The sequence below is a fragment of the Metopolophium dirhodum genome, chromosome 6 (genome assembly GCF_019925205.1).
Source record: "Metopolophium dirhodum isolate CAU chromosome 6, ASM1992520v1, whole genome shotgun sequence".
NCBI lineage: Eukaryota > Metazoa > Arthropoda > Insecta > Hemiptera > Aphididae > Metopolophium > Metopolophium dirhodum.
In genome coordinates this window covers 10,354,446-10,373,916 of record NC_083565.1, presented here as the reverse complement: position 1 = coordinate 10,373,916, position 19,471 = coordinate 10,354,446, and the positions used below count along the sequence as shown (strand labels likewise).

Genomic DNA, 19,471 nt, shown 5'->3' with positions numbered 1-19,471 from the left:
ATCGCATTGTCCACGTGATATTTTGTTTTTAACGCATCGCTTTTGTATAAACGTGCATTAACCCACGGAAACAAACGCGTAATAATATAAAAAATAATTAAAATAATCAAAATAAAATTGTTATTAAAATAATTCAGTGCATAGTCCGTGAACTGACTTCACAAAACATAATCGAGAACTAGCAATGTCTACCAGTGATAATTAAATGTAGTAGGTATTTTTTTATTATAATTCTATCTGTGCATTCTATAACATGTGGACTGATTTAGAAGCTGTTTCGAGTTAAAGTTCAGAGTCCGGAACAAATTTAGATTGATAAAAACGATAATAGTTTCAAACACAATTTTATGTTATAAACCTATTCGAGGTGGTGTTAAAAGTAAAGTAAATAGTTGTTTGTGATATAATACAATATTGTGTACCTATAGGTACGTCCTACCTAGATATAGTCCGCTGAAAATGTATTATAGTCAGTACATTACTAAACACTGACAGGCCTGTCAAGAAACTTATTGGCACATTTTGATTATGGATTACAAACTTAAGGTTGTATTAAATTGTTAAAAAACTATATGATTATTTTATGAATTTTTATAACCACACATAATGAATCGAATGAACCGGAATCATTATAGTAGCATGTTCTTGTTACCAGCAATATATTATATTATCTTGTTGTGCGTACACATTTTAAATGCTTACGATGGACATAAACCAAGTGTCACTATTTCACAGAATTTTCATAAAGCTAGTAAGTACCTACAAGCAAATATTATTTAACGTTATAACAAAGTCAAATTAAAAAATAAATTTTTTCAAATATGTAATCAGATTTCTAGTTAATTTAATTGTTGTTTTTTTTTTATACGAATTTAAATGTAGAACTTAATAATAGTGTATCTATTAATTAAAATATATAGTTTAAATTCCATAAATCAATTATTTGGACTTTTAAAAAAAGAAACGCTTTTACATTTTTAATAAATAAAATGATACCTATGACATATTTATAGCTATTTTATTGCAAGCAAATAAAGCTCATTACCACTGTGGGGCACTATACCACTTGAAAATATTAAATCTATTACAATTATTTTAAATTATATATTAACTAAATTATTATATTTTGTTTCTACATACAAGCTGTATAATATTTTCACCACCAAATGAAATAACAAAAACACATATGAAATCCCAAAAATATCATGTGCATTTATTGATTTATTACATAATACAATTTAAAAATATATTGCAGATTACAATAAGGTAATTAATATTGTTCGTTTATTTTTATTTTAGATTGTCTTGATGATTATGATATTACTACAATCTATAGACTCGCGGATCCACGTTTAACTGACAACAATGGTTTGTTAGGTAAAAAAAATACAGTTTTTATTCGACACAACGAATATACATTTTAGATGATAAAATATTATATAAATAAATAATATTAATATATTATTGTTTAAACTGTTGTCTTATCTAATGTTTACCAAAGTGTACCTTTACACTATATTATAATTTAAATCAAATTGTACTCATTTGATATAGAAGCATTAATGATTATCAGTAGAATTCGATCATTAATTTTTCGTTAAACGTCTGACAAAACACATACAACTATTTAATGTATGTTTAACGAAATTAAGTATGGGTCTATGATTAATCGAGTTAATAGACTTTATAGTACAATTAGCGATGGTAAAACGTGAGAATGATTATATTTGGTACTGAAGGCTTCTGGGGTTTCTGAACGGCTGACATTATTTTTATGAAATGGTACTTTTAAATCAGCTCCTAGATTATTTATCCAGGTTTGCACTTTATATTGTTTTGTGCAATGTGCTAGGAATTATGGTACCAGTAATATAATAATGGTTTGTTTTATTTATATCATATTGCCTATTAAATTTATTTTTATACAATTTATTATTATTATTATTTTATAATTTTTATTTTTATTACTTATATTTATTTAATTAATTATATTAAAACGACGTGAATACTCACTGTTGAAGAATTTATTGGGTGTAAGCAAATTGGGAGTCATCGAATTTTAAGTCTGTGGATTGGGTGTCGGTGAACTGGGAAATCACCGGGGGAGAGATCCCACCGTGATAATTTTTTCAGCATATTAAATATGTATGACCTTATAACCATAAATTATATTTGCAATAATCAAATTTTGCATTTTAACAAATCAGTCAAAACGATATTTTTTCTGATTATTATACAGCGAGGTTACACACAAATTTACTATAGCTTACTAAATGTATACTATTGTAATTGCTATCTATAATTTAAGTATTACTGAATTATTCAGTACTATAAGCCGTAAGGAAATTATCTTATTTACCTGTATGCAATTTTAAATGTATATGAGCAATGAGCATGATTTCTTTTTAAGATATTCTTCATTATTTTTAAGATATTTTTAAGATATTTATAATAATATATTATATTATATAAAACGCATTATTATAATATTTTATTAGATGATTCAAATGTGACGTCCAATAGTAACTATTCAATTGAATCAATTGAAATACATTCCAGAACAAATGCTATTGGAATACCTATATTAATTGAAAATCAAATTGACAACAATTCTCTGTCAGATGCTATTTTGCAATTTAATTTGGCGGAATTTTATAAATATGGGTTTATGCCAAATAATAGCCGTATGGGAGTTTATTTGGATTCAAATTACTGGAAACGATCAACTATTTTATTAACGGGTAATATATAAAATGTTTATTCTGTTTAAATCTTTTTTAGTTAACAAAACATTGCCATTTTCTATTAAGAAATGTCATTACTCATTAGTCATTTATACTATATAGGTACTTATTCATTAAAAAAATAAGTTATTGATTCTGTATAATTTTAATAGGAGACAAATGTGGGTTCGACTCTGTTTCTTCTACTACGAATTATAAAACAGGTAAATTTAACTAAAACGTGAGTAACTATAATAATTTTATAATTATTAGTCAAAGTAACGAAATATCATTTTAACAATCGACCAAAATTAATGTATTAAAATATAATATGATCACGTACAAATATTCCTATAAAGTATAAGGCAATGAAAACAATATAATATCAGCTCCATTCAGAAAAAAAATATCAACATAAGTACAAATGTAATGACTTATTAGTTTTCAGGACGTGCGTAATAATAATACATACGCATGCACTGTTTTGGGCAGAGGAAAGAAAATAATCTTCAAACATATATAATACCTACCCAAGTATATTATATTGTTTAATGTCCCGAGATTTTTTTTCTACTGTATAGACATAATAATTAAAATAAACAAAACATTGGGTCAAAAAAGGAAAATCATATGTGGAGTCCCACAAGGTAGTGTTCTTGGTCCTTTATTTTTTATTTTATATATTAACTGTATATGTAATATAAATATAGATGGTAAAGTTGTAACTTATGCGGATGACACTTGTCTACTCTTCACAGATAGCTCGTGGCATTCTGTACAACTTAAAGCAATATCTGAGCTCAAAAAAGTAGTAAATCTTTTTAACTCAAAGAAATTATCTTTGAATATAAAAAAAACCTACTTTATGGCTTTCAGTATTTACAATTCGGTTATTCCTTTTCAGGAACTAACAGTACATTGTTGTAAAAATATCGCTGAATGTAATGATGATATGTGTAAAAAAATTTCAAAGGTCCAGTCTACCAGATATCTAGGTGTAACATTTGACAGTAATTTAAAGTGGAATTTACATATAAATAATATAGTAATGAGGCTACGTTCTTCACTCCACAAATTTTATAAACTAAAAAATATCCTGCCTGTAAATATATTACGCAATATATATTTAGCTCTATATCAATCAGTGTTCCAATATGGATGTTTAGTATGGGGTGGACTGTCCGAAATTTATTTAAAGCCATTACAACTTCAACAAAACAAAATAATAAGAATCTGTTTAGATAAAAAAACTATGGTAGGCTCTACAAATCAAAATTATAAAGAGTTTAAGGTTTTGCCTATTAGATCGGTTTACAAAAAAATTGTAATATTTTGGTTAGATACTAACAGAAAAACATGGTTCAATACAGAGTTATACAAAAATAAAAGACAACACAGGGCATTAGATGCATTAGTAAATTATGTAAAAACAACGTGTGGTCAAAAATTCATTGATTACCTTGGGCCTACTACATACAATTCATTGGATTATGATTTAAAACAGAAATTACAATACTATACAAACAAAATTAAAAAAAAAAAATTAATTAATGAATGGTTATTGTGCAACTTACCTTAAATCAAGTTCTTTTATATTTTAAGTTATGTAAATAATTTTAATCTATATTTGTTTTAGACGGGTATGTTTGAATATAATGTTATTTTATAGTTTTGTTTTTATAATGTACAATTTCTAGAAATGTATTTGATATTTGTTTATTTAGTTTTATATGTATTTAAAATCTTAATTTAATTTAGTATAATTTCTTTTATTAATAATTATATTACATAATTTAATAACTCTCTATCTCCAACACAAGCTTTGCTTAAAGGAGATAGATAATCGAAAATGTTATCTATAAAAATAATTTATGTATTTCTTTCTTTTCGATAAATAAAAAAAAAAAAAAAAAAAAAAAAAAATAAATTATAAATTAATATTCATCCTATACCAAATTAGTCAATTGATTTCTCATCAATACCCAATGATATGTTTTGATATTTTAGTTTTTGCTTTCAGAATACAAGCTGAATGAATGCATCGGTGCGTTAGAATATAAATATGACAAACATTTCTATCCATATTCAGCAAGAGATCATCAGACTTTTCTAACAATTCATTGGAAGCCAGTTAAAAAACAAACTTGCTTATCAATTACATACTATCATAGTTGGGACTCTGAAATGGAAATCATTATGAGTATATCCAATGAAAATGATACGTTAATAACTTCTTCTATATTAGAAAAAAAAGTGAGTTCAATTGTGCGCAATATTTTAAATGTAGAACTAGCAAAAGTGAGAATGCCTCACAGCTACTTGAACATGTGATTTTTCGAACATTTTGAACAAAAAAAACATACTATAGTATGTATATAAATGTGCCGGGGAGTTGTAATGCAAATCGCGGTTCTCTCCCCGGTCCTCGATAATACGGTAAAAAAAGTATGTATATAAATACTGTTGTTCCCAGAAAAAAGAGTATTCAACGATAGTATCAAAAATGCGGATATTCTATTATTTTTTTGTTCTAAAAATATGGTTATTAATTTTTATGTATTTATTTTGAAATTTTAAATCAATACTCGTAGATAAATATTTATAATTTGTTTTTTCAACAACAATTTTTTTAGCAAATTTTTTATTTAACCTTATATTTGTATCCCTAGTTTTAAGTGTCACGATTTATTGGTACCACTAACATTTCATATTATAATACAATGGGCGATGTTAAATTGAAAATTTATTTTGCATATATAGGATAGCATAATGACATTAAAAGTGACCAACATGGCTCTTATTCAAGATCAGAAATATAAAATGCTATTAAAAAGAAAATATAGTAGTGCGCTTAACTATGACGATTACAATAATTATTTGGGAAATTGGTTTGAACTCATACGGATTACTCAATGTGCAGATGAAGGTATTTATTGACTATAATATTGTATTATTATTTACATATGTACAGGTTATGCTAAATAATGAAACTAACAAAAACCATCGAGGATAATATTTATCTTTTATACAAATAAGATAGTTAAAGTTCCTTTTTATCGTATTTTAATTAATAATTTACCTTTTAACAATTGATGGATATAAGCTAGGAACACACTTTAAAAGGAGATTGGCCATAATACGAATCAATTGAAAGTAATGACAAGGGGTACCTATTTTATACATATTTGATATATAAAATAGGTATTTGAATTTTTAATTACATTATAAATTATAATAATTATGTACATTTTAAACTAATTTATATTTTTAATTATTAATCGAAAACATATTTTACCATATTATGAATATTAAATTTCATGGCATACCATAATTTTTGTATTTTTTCCTAGATGAAGAAGAAGTAAGGGTTGTTTCTATAAATGACATTGGTCATTGGTTTGAAGGTCCAAAGCCCTTCAATATACTCGGAAACGGTATGCTACAAAAAAAAAAAAAACGAGCTTCCAACTAAATTCTTTCGTTTTTTTGAATATTTAATAAATACAATTATTTAGTTTTAAATTATTTTAGCTGGTACCTATACTATAATATTTAAATTCAATGTCCTTAAAAATGTATCATGTATTATATGTACATTTGTATGTAGTGTATTATCGTTTAGTTTTACTTTGTAAATATATTTTTCCATTACATTATTCAAATTTTGTTTTAATAATAAATATAGATGATACGACTGTCTGTAACAAAATACAATCCTCAACTAAATCTTGTTTAAATGGAGGTTTCATGCAATCAACAAGACCAACATGCGTTTGCCCTCCTGGATTTAAAGGACAATTTTGTGAAATAGGTAATTAAAAATTTGTCGTTATAAATAATATCAGGTCTCTGAAACTTTAATATAGTATACCAATATTTTTAAATGTTGTAAATTACAAGTTATTAACTCTATAATGATATTCTTATACGCGTATAAAATATGCTGTTAGTAACCTATTGATTCAATCTGCTTAACCTTTTGACCATACGCATAAATATAAAAATTATTAAGAGATAAAACATGTTCCAGGATGTGGATCAAATTTTTATGGAGCTGATTGTAATGGTGCTTGTTCGATGCAGGCCAATGAAATGTGTCGCGGATTGATGATGTGCACGAAATATTATGGCTGTACATGTCCAGCAGGCCTCACTGGTCCATTGTGTAACAAAGGTTTGAAGAATATTATTTTTACACAATTTTTTTCAATAAATTAATAAAGTAAAATGAATAAAATATAGGTAATATGTTAACACACATTTTTCTATATATAGATTGTAAACCCGGTAAATATGGTGCGGATTGTAAGCAAACGTGTTCATCGAATTGTCATAACAATAAATGTGACCAATATACTGGTATCTGTTATCATGGATGTTCACAAGGATATTTACCACCATATTGTCTACAAAGTAAGATACAACTCTCTAGAATATAAAAAGTATAAATATCACAGTCAAAATTTGTAGGTAATTGTTTTCTTATATTTCTAACATTTCGTTTATTCCAGAGTAATAAACGAATACATAGGTACCTACCTAAACCTACTTTAAATGTATTTTATAAAAATTACTGTCAAAAAACTATCTTAAAAAATTAAACAACCAACTCCAAATACTTACATACCATAAAGTTTAGATTTCGATACTTCAGCCATTTAATCTAAAGCTAGCCACAATAATATTATTGCTACTAATAATATGATATATTTTTAATTTGAATGGTTTCACTTTTAGGATATCCATACCTAATTAATCCACCTACACTACTTTCGTCCAAATACGATGCATTGGAAATGGAATTGAATTTCAAACTGGATAATGTTAAAGGAGGAGATACAAATATAAAGTTGAAATATTATCAAATATTTTATAAGGTATCTAGACATAACTTATTTGTGGAAAATATTCAGTTTTAATTTATTTATTTTAAATAAATACTACAGTATTTATATTAATCAGAATTGATATGATAGTATATATATATTATAGGTACATTATAAATAATGTATTTTAATCAATCTATTTGCTTATTATTACTTCCTAATATTATATACTATGATGTTCAGATCAGATGTTCTACAGCTGAAAATTATAATCAATTTATTATATAATAGGTAGGTACTAATTTCTATAAAACTTTAGGTGATATCCTATCAGATATACCTATTTCATCTATTAGCTATAATTATATTTTAATTTAAATTTTTTGTATAAGGTAGGTATTGACCAATGGAAATACATGGAAAATTGAGTTATTATTCCATAATTAATATTTTCACTTTTTTAGCCAATAATTGAAGACGAATTTACGAAATCTGAAATTAAACTCATAAATGAAACTAGTGATGGAACTATAGATATTTTAAATGACTTAATACCAGATACCACATATATGATTGGTGTTTTGATTATAACTGACGATGGGAATTTCAATCGTGAAAGTATAGTTTATGGTCAATACAAGACATCGCATTGTATCCGTAAGTATTTTTGATACCTACTTTGTTATTGAATTAAAACTGTTTTCAAAACCTTTATTACATACAGCAATGATTATAGTATGGAAATTTAAAAATATACAAAAATATGCAAAAATTAAAACTAATTTACTTATAATTATTATAAGTAAATTAGTTTTAATATTTATTGATACACGTTCTGCAAAGTTGTATTTATTTTTAAAAAGCTTTTATAGATTTATAAAATATTTTTAATATTACATTTATGTTAATTTTTTTTTTTTCGATTGTAATGCCGAATACCTACATACTTTATAACTCTTGTATCATAATCTAATGAAGTTAAACATTGCATATGACAAATTATATTAGACGTGTTTTGATTTACATCATTATAATATTATTAAGTGGGGCCTAGTGTTGCACGGTGGTTGGCCGCAGTCACTATAACGTGTTCTGAGGTCCATTCCAAAAACTGTACCCCCCCCCCCCCCATGCAGTTAATGCCTGAAAAAAAAATTATCATGTAGTTTTTAAATAAGGAAATTGCGTATCCAAATTATACAAAATAAGGTAAGTAAACAGGTATTGTTACAAACAAATAAAACCATTATTATTTTAACTTAATTTGATGTTAAGTAGATACCTACTAAAAAATAATATTTTTTGATTTAGATTTTAAAACTTATTAAATATTGTTCTAATTTTTTTAGAACCTGAAATAACTGATTATAACATTAAATTGATCAGTGGGATAAAAAGCGTCAATATAACATGGAATGAAGTTAGTATAACTATGTAAATTTAGTTTAGTAAACGTGGCCAATTAGTTAAAAACTAAAACTTCATAGTTTATTAGCTTAATTAAAGCTTATAAAGCTATAACATTATTCATTTACAGATAATACCCAAACAGTTAGAATGCAAAATTATTGAATATATTATTACGTTAACATTTAATCAAACACAAAATAAAATGTCTGGTGTTAAAGAAATAAAATCACGTTTCAATACTGGCCACTTAATAGAAAATCTCTATCCTGGGTACAATTACAGTACATCGCTGACTCCTAAGACTACTAAAGGACCATTAAGGTCGTCGCCTACGTATTCATTTACCCCCCTAATGACAGGTAACTACATTATTAATTTTCATTGACCTATCAACTATCAATTAAATTTATGTTCTAAAATAGGAAATGACGTCAGTATTAAGGATATTGTTGTAACCACTTCTAATAGAACAATTAAAATATCCTGGAAATTAGGGAATGCCTACCGTTACGATGCCACAGTCAACGAACCAATACAGTGTGTTCTCAGATACAAAGTAATTAGTTTAGTTTTACCAATCGTTTCGTGCAATCAATCTGAAATCAATATTGCATAACGCACGTAATATGTTTGTGTCTTTTAGAATACAATTAATTTCAAATTGATTTCAGCTACAGCGAATTCTTAGTTGTTCTATGGATGAAATAGAAAATGACTGGACGTCAACTACAATCTACAATCGAACAAATTACGAAATATTCGACGTGATTCCTAATTCACAGTACTGTATACAAGTTACGGTTGCCAATAACTTGAATACCGCGCAACGAGAAAACCATGTGTGCACATTAACACCAGCATCATGTATAAATTTGAATAAAACCTAAACGTGCATTCGTATTTTGATGGATGATTTCTGTGTGTTTTCTGATTAGATCCAATAACTAAACCGGTTTTTGACCTTCAACGCCCAATGAATGTGACGAATAGCTCAGTGTTTGTCGAATGGAAAGTCGATCCCGTAAATTGTTCAAAGTTAAATGGATTGTTATCAACGTATTACATTGAACTTAAGGTAAATATCGTACAAACGAATGTATAATAATATATTTCATCAAAACTTATTGATTTTATAGGATAAGGGAAATAACATTTTACAAGTAAAAGAAACGAAGAAAAACTACATTTACATTAATGATCTGAAATCAAATAATTATTATGAACTGAAAGTGTTTATAAAAACACACATCGGTTATAACCCTGAACAATATCTATTTACAAATTTCACTACTAAATCAAAATGTGAGTTCATTATTACTATGGTTTATGATTATATTTATTCACATACTTATACATATGTTTTTAAACATACCTATATAGATTTAGTACCAGTCTATGATTTAGTAGTTTATAAAAAGAATCTAAGACATCGATCAGTAGGACTTCGTTGGTATTATTTAGAAGATGCAAATTTAAATGGATTTATAGTTTCAATTAATAAAGACGGTGGAAACGCAAACAATGTTATAGTGATTGCCCCGACGAAATGTTCCGCTTGGCCGGAATATTATTGCCATAATTTTAATAATTTGAGTCCGGCAAACACCTTCACATTTAATGTATGTACTAGACAGATGACATTATAAAATATTAAGATATTAATTGGTCATAAAATATAATTTTGTATTAGATAAAGCCTAAGTTGAATAATAATCCCGAAGGAGGTAAAGTTTCGTCTATTTCCTTTAAAATGATTGATGAACGTAAGTAAGATATGAAAATAATAATTAAGGTTTAATATTAATTCTTATCGCAGAAGAAAATAATATATTAATATGTGTTTAATGTTATATTTTAGTACCAGATTCTCCGAATAATTTTAAAGTTATTGATATTGGAAAGACTTTTGTGACTCTCAAGTGGGATATTCCATGGATATTTAATGGTGCATTAGATATGTACATTATTAACGTAGAAGAAATGTCAGATATGAACTTGTATTCAAGTATGAGGGCAATAGAATTAGCAATCTATGAAGAAGTTCCTTCTTACAACTATACGGTGATTAATTTAAATGATACATTCTCGCACTAATATTGCAGGCATATATTATGAAAATAGGTAGGTATACTATAGGTCATATAGCTAAGCTGTCTGTGTACATCTAAAAGTCTACAATAAAAGGTTGCGTAACGACGATGTTACAATGCATACATAGGCGAAATTTGTGGGGTCTAGAGGGGGGGGGGTTAGCCTCTCCTAGTTTTATTTAAGCCCCCCTTAGTTTTTAAATTTATTCATTCTTAAATCCACCTAATAAAAAAGTTATGCGGGTCTGTATTGATTTTATAAATTTAGTCGCCCCCCCCCCCCCAAATCAACTGTTCAAATTTCGCCTATGAATATATAGTCACGATGTAGAGAAGATATCTTCTACACGAAAACATTAAACGGTGTAACCAACCTGTTAGACAATATCTTATCAAAAAAATATGACATTATCTCGAAAATATTCTACTCTTCAAAATTGGCATATTCATCTGGAAATCACGAAGTGTCCAAACACTCAAATATTTACCTAATATTAACAAAACAATTTTAGTTTCGAGTACCTTAAGTAGAATTTTGCTATTTTGGTAATTGAATGGACGAAGACACTGAGTCAGTATATATATATATATATTCGTCCTTTTAACTGATTCATTTCCCTATATTCTGTAATATGGTGATTTTTTTATTGATATCAAATGTTTAATAATATAACGATTAGCAGTATGATACACAATATAGTATATACTACCTCCTACGGGGACGGTGGAAGGAAAGCGAGTTTGTCAGAGCTAACCGAATATTGTTCACCTTTCATTATTTTAAATTTCTGTTATTCGAATTAAATGAATACAATCTAATATTTTACAGCTAAAAAATCTAAATCCTGGATCAACCTATTCAATTGGAATAGTATCTGTGTCCAAGTCACTGTGGTATAGTTTACCATCGACAATTCACGCAACGACACTATTTTATTAGCGTTGGTAATCTACTTTTTGTTTTTAAAATATTAACAAACAATTTATTTTTTAAAAATAACACGTTTCCAAATTATAAGTTTTTATATCAATCATTGATTTATTGTGTATTTAATCAATGTTTTTACTGTATTTGTTTTTGTAATCTATCGTACATAATATGCAAGTATGAATATTTATATAGAAAATACTATTAAGAATTGGTTTTCTATAGAATATACATATTATAACATTATTTTATATACATTTATATTAATTTATATTGCAGTGCGTAATATTGATCTATAACATCAATTGTATCAAAGTATATTTGTTTTGACTACTAAATATATTAATTACAGGTTTCAGATTGCATTAGTATATTTATTAGTATTTTTTGATTTAAATGTTAGTTTAAACTTCATAAGTCTTTATACAGATAGTCACCCAACATCTAATTCATCTATGGAGACGACTTTTTCAGTATAATATTCAGTACTTACTATTTATTTAATATTTTATATCAATAACATACAAAATCTCTCATTCTGCAGACTTTAGTATGAATGCTTCGAGGTGGTCTTGATTTAAAGAATATCGTAGACAATTTTTTACTATATTTAATTTTCTGAATTTTCACAGTTAACTTGTCACGGGCAACTTTGGATCATCGGCAAGTGGCAACAGCCTGCCAATTTATTATTAAATTATAATTTATAATATTTATAGAAAACTTGACAATATTTCCAAATTTCCAAATGAATTCACCCTTCTTTATATAATATTAAGTCTTTGTAAAGGTTAAATTATTATAGAAAATTAATTTAAGGCTTGAGATTCTTAAAAGAAACCACGCCATTGTCTTAATAAATCCTAACAAACTCCAACTAAATTATTACCTTCATATGAAAGTTCACATATTTTACTAAATGGACTCGAGGAGACTCAAATAAAAATCCTTTGTCTCGCTAATGGAAAGTGGTGTTCTAAACTTAACAGATGTACTTCAGGTAAGTGTAAAAGTTTCTATAAGGCTGTATGTCTGTATGGGCCTTGTGTTGTTATCATAAATTATATAATTAAAACCTATAGCATTATTATACTTTTTCCAAAAAATATTTAATAATATTGTGAATTGTTTATTTATCTATTAGATTCCCCCCTCCCCTAAGAAGACATTATATATTGTGATCGAAAAAAACAACAAAAAATCGGTGGGAGACTACGGCAGTCGGTGACTATCGGCGAATAATAATAATAACAATCACAATAGTAATGTGATAATTTGTGCATCATGCATGGTGCATTTCCCGGGCACCCCTATACATCCGAATTTTCATCCGAGCTTTCGTTTGTGCTAGCCTATAACCTAACCTAACTAGAATTTCATCGTTTGTGCTACTGTACCCACTAAAAACACAACCCCAACGATAAATTTTGGAATTCCAAATGAGTTATGCAATTATATTTATATAAAACGTTAGGTATATTATTTATATAAATATTGTTTATTGTAAAATATACATTATATTAATGCCGTTACTCGTTACTGCTTAGTGCTTACTAAATATTAACACTTGAGTGTACGGTTTACCACTGTACCAGTAGATAAGTACCACCTATTGTACGTACACAGGCATTGATATGCGCCTATGGTATAAATCAATATAGATAATATATATTTTTTAGTTTATTACAACACAGCTTTAAAAATTAAAATACTTAAATATCGATCCATATATCGAGATACGAGAAGTGTTCGGTAATAAATACAAATCGAACCTATAAAAGAGAATAAGTCAATAGATATTTTGCTGCATTTAAATGTCTATTTTGAGTGAATTTGAATCACGTATTTCCTTGATTAACTACTTCACACTAATTCGTTTTGGTTATTGATTTTAACGTTCGACATTTAGAGATAGGTACATATACGGATTTTTGGTAAAGTAAAAATTATCTATAGGCGTACCTTTTAGTTATTTCTCTTTTTTAGGGTTCAAAACGTATACGTAATCAATTACGTAATGTTTGAAGGAAATTTTTGATTTTTGTTAGTTTTTTTAAATTATTGTGGATAAAAAAAATGTCACTATGTCAAAAGCTTGAAAATTGATTACAAGGTTCCACATAAGTTGTTATTAGTATAATTTTAAAAAAAGTAGAGCGTACATTTATAGTATTTTTTTGAGCGTCCGAAGTTAAAATATTGACAAAATTCGTCAATATCAGGAACCTTTTTCAAATTATTTTGAGTTAGAAATGTATAAAAATTTTATTTTTTATCTAAGATTTGAAGCACATTTGTACACAATACAGCATAGTACCTAATAATATGAATATAACATTTTTATACAAATTATGTCCATTAAAATCTTTACACCCCCCTCCCCCCCCCCCCCCCCGGGAAAAAATCCTAGATGCGCCACTGGCTTACTTAGTAAGTATACCTAATCTACTTTACAAACCTCGTCCGTCAAACTGTCAAAACTTACGTGTCCGCGGGTGTTTGATAGTTGCCACCACAGCCCACAGGCCCACAGATACACAATATCATTATAATTTATAATTATAATATTTATTAATTTATTATATATAATTTATAACATATTTAATATTATAATATGATGATATACCTGGCAGCGGTCGCAAATTCTACGATCAGTGATATCTAAATAATTCCGCAAATCACCTAACAGTTTGATAACGGCAACGGAAACAGTGTCTGTCTTATCAATCATCGAATTTGAATCTTAGCCCACCGCCAGTGTCAAAGCCCGTGAAAATCACCGCTGGCAGGTTGGAATTTAATAAATTTAATAATTATAAATTATACTATATTATCATTTCGCTCGCCGCTCAGTGCTCACTGCACTACTGCGACTACCAGCATGCAGTTTTAATAGCAACAGTATAAAATAAAAGGCTTTTCTATAGATAACATTTTTATATACTGTCCTCCGGCATAATATTTTACTTCGAAGTTCAGTGTTAATTTCTTAGTGGGTAAGTCCATCGAAATATCTAATACGTTTTCGTTTTTATATCCATTCACGGATTCATAATGCGTACGTTGAACACGTTTTTACGACCATCGGCAGGTAAGGAGTTTTTTTTTTGTACATTTTTATTTTAGATTTTTGATTAGTTTTATTTTAAACAATCAGGCGTCCGAAACATATCCAGTTTGGTATTGCCTGAGAGCCATTCAAAACTAAAGAATGTGTGTAGGGAATTTTCGGAAGCTGAATTACGGCCGATTGCTGCAACACTAGACAAGCAGCAGATGTTCCCTTCTGATCAAGTAAATAAATACAGGTGGTTTTATGGAGATATTTACCATTTTAAAATAACTAAACTGTGGAATTACTCATCATAACATTATATAGGAACAGTGGCGTCTATATAATTTCTGAAAGGGAGGGGGGAGATCAAAAAAAGAAAACTACATAGCTAAATGGGAGGGGAAAATTGGAAAATCCACCACCCTCTTAAAACGTTTTACTTAGGTAGTAAAATATTTAACAATAAGGAACAATGAATATAATTTGAATTGATTTAAAATTCACATCAAACACAATTTGGAAGATTATCCACTGTAAAGCCAATGGGAGGGGACCCCCACGTCCCCCCTTGTATACGCCACTGTATAGGTCCTCTCAATGGTATACATATTAGTTGGAAAATGTTTACCAATATTTTTTCAATATTAGATTTTATTGTAAAATAATATATGTATTACAATTATAATTTGAGATAGTTATTACTTATTAGGAACACAAATCCAAAAGTTAGAATTTTTGACCAAACGCTATATTATTTTCATGAAAAATTAGCGATTTCCACACAGGATAACAATAATATGTATACGATATCAATGAGTATTTTGTGCTAGAAAGACAGTAAGCTAGTAATGAGTATTAGTTATATCCTCTCTCGACATAATATGACATGCTTATTATAAGTATAAAAATGCACTCTCGGGATTTAGAACTCTCAAGTTTATATTCATGTTAATATCTTTGTTACAGATTAAAAAATTAGCTGATTTAGGAATCCTAGGAGTTGTAGTTGACAAGAAATATGGTGGTTCAGGAGCTGACTCTCTTGCATTATCAATAGCTGTTGAGGAAATATCTAGGTAATATACTGTTGCATTAAGGTCGCTACACACTGCAATGGTAAAATTCTATTGTCTTGACGGTTCCGGACCGTAGCAGTAAATTGTATCTGGCTATATTGTACAACTGGAGTGTATGGGAACCTTTATTCTTTATAAAATCTTTGTTCAATGTTTACTAACATAAATATAATAATATGATATGTTCTTAAATTAGATGCTGTGGCGGAACCGGTTCAATTGTAAGCATTCATAATGCTCTATATGCAGGTATAATAAACAAAGTCGGCACTCCTGAACAAAAATTACAATTTCTGCCAGATTTCATTAGTAGAGGTATTGTTGGATGTTTTGCTCTCAGTGAACCAGGTAATAATTTTAAACATATCAATCACAATTTTAAATAATACCATAATTTGTATTAATGTAAGGTTAGGAAGTGGCAGTGATGCTGCTAATATGCAGACAATAGCAAAACGTGAAGGAGATAATTGGATATTAAATGGTACAAAGGCTTGGGTGACTAATGGTATTGAAGGCGGTGCGATTATTGTGATGGCTCGTTCTGATATTTTTAAAGGCCATAACGGTATATCAGCATTTATTGTACCAACAAATACACCAGGTATTTTTTAAAATATATAATGAATATTTTATATATAATTTCAAATAAGAAACACTAATTTCTTTTGAGATCAATAGGTAACTATTATAATAATTCAATTTTAAGTTTAAAACTTAGATTACTCATATACCTTTGTCAAGGTACTAAATGTTTTTACAGGCTACAGTTATCAGTTGTACTCTGATAAAATATATTTTTACTTAATACTTTTTCACACAAGTTAAAATTCATGGATTGGTATTTTTAAACAGCAAATATAAACGCATAATCAATAATATAAATTATTAGATACATGTTAATATATCGTGGACCATAGTATAAAATATATTATTCCTTTTGTGCTAATGACATATAAGTATACGATCCCTTAAAATTGAAAACTTGTTTAATATATATTTCAGAAACTCATGTTTTAATAATGTAGCGCAGAAAGTGTTAATCATGTGAAGAATTCAGTATCTATGAAGAATGTTGTAGTTTGATTCCTAATTGATGTTTTAATTTTCATACTTCGCATTAGGAAACAAAATAAATAAAAACAATATGATATTAGGTGTAGGCTAATTTATTTAGTTTAATTGATAGCATTACCACTATGAAATCCAGTTTATACAATACTTTTATCGTTTGATTCAATAGTTTCACAACTATTTCCTTTAGTCTATTATATCTATGATGTTCACGAATAATGTTTTCATATGTTTAACCAAGGTTTTAATGTATGATTATTATTTTATGTTCTGTTTTAGGTTTAACAAAGGGTAAAAGAGATGATAAATTAGGTATTAGAGCAGCATCTTCTTGTAATATTGTTCTGGACAATGTTATTGTACCAGTTGAAAATATGTTGGGGAATGAAGGGGATGGTTTCAAAATAGCCATGTCAGGAATTGGTTAGTAAATTCTATTACTAGATACATTATTCCCTTAATTGTAGCATATAAATGTAATTTCTATAAAATTATGTTTTATAGATTTGGCTAGAATAGGTATTGCATCACAAGCATTAGGAATATCACAAGCTGCAATGGACTGTGCTATTGATTATGCCGGAAATAGAACCGCTTTTGGTAATGCTATTATCAAACTGTCTGCTGTACAGGTATGAATTATGTTCACACATATACTATAGTCTATGTATTTGTAGTAATTAGGCCTCAGATTTATATGTAAATACACATTTTAACTGTGACTTGATACATTCATTTAGGCAAGCGATAAATTTGTTGCATGTGATTTTCAATAATTAAAGAAGTTATTTGATTGTACTTATTTCTCTCATATTTAGACATTTTATCGGCTTAAATACCACATACCTTATCGTATTAATTAATTTTTTATTTCTGTTATCTGAATAGTTGACATACGATGACTGACTATCCCTTAGTGCATGTTTCGTGGTTTATTGAGTACAAGTTGTGTAGATGTGTAGATGTATAGAGTATATTATTTATTTTATTATTATCTAATTATTACTCTTATCAATAGTTATCATGCAAAAAGATCATCGAAAACTAGAAAAACTGCAAAATATATTTCTGAATATTTACAAAGTGAGGTAAAATTTTATATTGTTCTGTTTGTAAAAAATCTGATACAATTTTGCAACATTTACATACTAATAAGGACAAAAAAAACAAACAAACAGAAAACAAAAATAAAATGAAGTTCCTCAGTTTCTAATACATTCAACAATGATTTATACCAAGGTTGGCGTTGATATTCTGCTAGCAAAATTTTAAAGTTTAAAATCATTTTTAGAAAAATTTAATAGCCAATTTATTCTTGATGAAAGCATGCTAAGGAAAATTTATATTATCAATTTACAAAGAAAGTATTCTATCCATTATAAACTCAAATAAGGATGATTGATGGACCCACAAAACTTCTAATGTAGATGGTAGATTTATTTAAAAATATTAGTATACTACATATTGAGTTTTTTAGCACATATTTTGGTTATATAAATGCATATGTTTGTAGTATCAAATATAAATATAAATATATTACTATTAATGATAGTAAATTTATTGATGTTTATTCTAGCAAAGGCTTGCTAAAATGGCTACACGATTGGAGGCTTCTAGACTTTTGACATGGAAAGCCGCATGGTTGAGAGACAATAATCAACCTTTTACCAAGGTAAATTTATACCAAATAATTATATTATATGTTAGATATATTTATAAAATTGTTTATTGGTTTTTTTTTTAGGCAGCATCTATGGCCAAGTTAGAAGCATCACAAACGGCGACATATGTTACACATAATTGTATACAGATTCTCGGCGGTATTGGATATATTGCAGATATGCCAGCCGAACGACATTACAGAGATGCGAGGATAACTGAAATATATGCAGGTCCGACAGATATTCAATATTTGGTTATTGCTGAAAAATTAGCAAAAGAATATGGATATAAAACTAGATAAGACTTCAAATATTAAATTCCATTAATTACTTGGTTGTGGATAATTATTAATTTGTTTATATTTATTATTATTTATGTTGTATCATTGATATGTATACAATGGTTATATTATTGTGTTGATAACTATAGTTTGTAATGTATTTTTCTGTCAATTGTATACATATTTTGTAAATTCTAACTAATAATTAGTACATTTTACTATTTGAACAAATACAAATTAGCAATATACAAAAATCATTGGAAATGAGTGTACCTGTCAAATAAATACACACATCAGCAGTGGCGTAGCCATAATTATGTGGGCTACGTCGCTGCACATCAGATATT

At 27.7% G+C, this 19,471-nt stretch overlaps 2 protein-coding genes across 2 annotated transcripts; both read left to right on the top strand.

Annotated features, from left to right (window-relative positions):
* The first annotated feature begins 237 nt into the window (after positions 1-237).
* Positions 238-12,350, top strand: LOC132947934 (uncharacterized). The gene is made up of 22 exons (XM_061018191.1): positions 238-751; positions 1,300-1,377; positions 2,499-2,741; positions 2,897-2,947; positions 4,744-4,976; positions 5,484-5,649; positions 6,074-6,157; positions 6,409-6,534; positions 6,754-6,897; positions 6,999-7,136; positions 7,461-7,600; positions 8,014-8,206; positions 8,899-8,969; positions 9,087-9,318; positions 9,382-9,515; positions 9,631-9,823; positions 9,895-10,034; positions 10,096-10,261; positions 10,340-10,578; positions 10,650-10,722; positions 10,818-11,020; positions 11,879-12,350. The coding sequence occupies exons 1-22, from the start codon at positions 607-609 to the stop codon at positions 11,987-11,989; spliced, it is 3,303 nt and encodes a 1,100-aa protein (XP_060874174.1). The 5' UTR covers positions 238-606; the 3' UTR covers positions 11,990-12,350.
* A 2,342-nt stretch (positions 12,351-14,692) lies between these two features.
* On the top strand, positions 14,693-19,445 carry LOC132947935 (short-chain specific acyl-CoA dehydrogenase, mitochondrial-like). The gene is made up of 9 exons (XM_061018192.1): positions 14,693-15,068; positions 15,135-15,271; positions 15,999-16,108; positions 16,305-16,456; positions 16,524-16,712; positions 17,462-17,605; positions 17,687-17,814; positions 18,759-18,854; positions 18,927-19,445. The coding sequence occupies exons 1-9, from the start codon at positions 15,032-15,034 to the stop codon at positions 19,143-19,145; spliced, it is 1,212 nt and encodes a 403-aa protein (XP_060874175.1). The 5' UTR covers positions 14,693-15,031; the 3' UTR covers positions 19,146-19,445.
* The last annotated feature ends 26 nt before the right edge of the window (positions 19,446-19,471 follow it).